We start from the raw sequence: 2027 nt of genomic DNA, 5'->3' as shown, positions 1-2027 counted from the left end.
CCTCCTCCTCCCTCTCCTTCTTCTCCCTCCCTGCTCCCCTCCTCCTCCTATCGCCCCCTCCCCTCTAGAAAAATGGCCCCTTTCCTTCATTTCCCCTTACTTAGTACTTATAACCCATGGTCAAGCTGTAAAATGAAAGAACATGTTAGATATCAATACATCACAAATAGCCATGTTTATGAAGAGGAGGAAAAACCCTCATTTTTTTGTGCTAGACCATCATCCTGTGAGGAAAACTAATTTTTAAGTGTGGGGGCACCAATTTTTTCTCCTATATTGGCAGGTCAACACATTTAAAGAGTCTGTAGGTCCGCTGAGAAAATAAGCAACCCTTTCTCTGTGTCATTAAATACAATCCGTCCTGTGAGAAAAGAGGCTTTTAAAAACACCTGCAGAATCCTGAGTGTGACCATTAGGCTTCATATTTCCATTATAAGGGAAGCAGTGAAAAGTCATCCTGTGGCCAAAAGCGCATCAGGACCAGACTTCAAGTGGTCCATGGCACAAATATCTCTAGGGCCGAAGACTAGCTCCACTGCAGATGTCTGTAATCCTAGAATCTGAAGCAATGGGGGCGGGGGTGGTGGTGCTCCTACTCCTATCTGACCAGGCAGGGATTTTTTCCCCCAGCCATCTCTGAGAAATGGCCAGCCTCTCTTTCAGTTACCCCAGTGGGGGAGTTTTCAAGAGAAGGTTCCCGAAAAAAATATGAAAGGCTACGATCCAACCATTCAGACATTGAGAAAGATTCTATTCTGTAGGATACGAACGGCATTGCCAAGCCCCCAAAACCAAACTTTTGAAAGAATGAGATTAGGAATTGGCAATGCTAAGAATTAAGCGTTTAAGACATATCCACCCACCCCACCCACCCTCACCCCAATTCGCGCTCCATCCCTAGCTCTTTTCCTTGGCTTGAGGAAGGATGAGCCCTACAATTGGAAACGCAAAGTGGCTTTCCCGTCTCATTTCCTAAAGTAAGGGGGAAGAAAAAAAGAAAAAGACTCTTTCAGGCTCCCAGCAAGCCGAGAGAGTATCACATCCTTTCCTTACGAAAAATAAGCCAAGGAACCCCCTGCTGGATCTGCTAAGGCTAAAACACTCTAACTTTGGTCTTCCAATCCCCACTACAGTCAATCGGCACATTGGGAGCGCCCCAGTTTCGAGGCTACGCGGTCCCTGAAGTTAGCTGGGGTCGGGAAGGGGGTCGGGGCTGATGTTTTCCGCGCAGCCCTTCAACCTGCCGGCGAAGGGCTGGCGTGAGACTCCCGGGCAAGGCGAGCGCGCCGGGCTGAGCAGCCCGCACATCTCCAGCCCGACCCCGGGACGGGGCGGCCCGGTCCTTACCTGTCGATGCTGATCACGCACAGAGTCATGATCGAGGCAGTGCAGCACATCACGTCCATGGCGATGAAGACATTGCAGAAGAAGTGGCCAAAGATCCACTTTCCCCCTATGAGGTCGGTGATACTAACAAACGGCATGACGGCCAAGGCGACCGAGAGGTCGGCCAGAGCCAGGGACACGATCAGGTAGTTGGAGGGCTGGCGGAGCTTCTTGACGAAGCACACCGAGATGACCACCAGGCAGTTGCCGGCGATGGTCAGCAGGGTGATCAGCGTCAGGACCGAACCGATCAGAACTTTCTCGGCTTGGCCGAAGTTGACCTGTTCCACCACGCAGCCCGAGGCATTGTCCGTAGCCCCGTCCCAGGTGGACGTCGGGCTGGACGTCGTCGCCACTTCGGTTGAATCGTGCATCAGTTGCGGGGACCAGGAGCTGGAGGGAGGCTCGGTGCCACCGTCGGGCATCAGATCTGATAGCCCTTGTCCCCCTTCGGGTCGGAGTAAAGACTCAAAGTGCCCCAAGAGGTCCGGAGGACCGCTGGTGTTAACGTCCATATTCTGACTAAGAGCTCCTGCCCAACCAGCCAGCTCCCCAGCCTAGCGCGCACTGACTGGCGTCCCGGGGGCTTCACCTCGTCTGTACTGCTCTGCGCGGACGAGCCAGGGGGCGCGCGCTCGTCG

General features: G+C 53.3%; 1 protein-coding gene across 1 annotated transcript in view; it reads right to left on the bottom strand.

Moving 5' to 3' along the window:
* HTR7 (5-hydroxytryptamine receptor 7) overlaps positions 1 to 1984 on the bottom strand; it is a 44857-nt gene extending 42873 nt beyond the window's left edge. The window contains exon 1 of the mRNA XM_004701082.2: positions 1348 to 1984. Coding sequence (XP_004701139.1) covers positions 1348 to 1901 — 554 coding nt within the window. The 5' untranslated portion in view covers positions 1902 to 1984. The remainder of the gene's footprint in view (positions 1 to 1347) is intronic.
* Between the last annotated feature and the right edge of the window lie 43 nt (positions 1985 to 2027).

Source organism: Echinops telfairi, unplaced genomic scaffold (assembly GCF_000313985.2).
Source record: "Echinops telfairi isolate 266 unplaced genomic scaffold, ASM31398v2 ScPeMD7_70;HRSCAF=299, whole genome shotgun sequence".
In the NCBI taxonomy this organism is placed as follows: domain Eukaryota; kingdom Metazoa; phylum Chordata; class Mammalia; order Afrosoricida; family Tenrecidae; genus Echinops; species Echinops telfairi.
The sequence above is the reverse complement of the archived record's forward strand: the minus strand, read 5'-3'. Positions and strand labels throughout refer to the sequence as shown.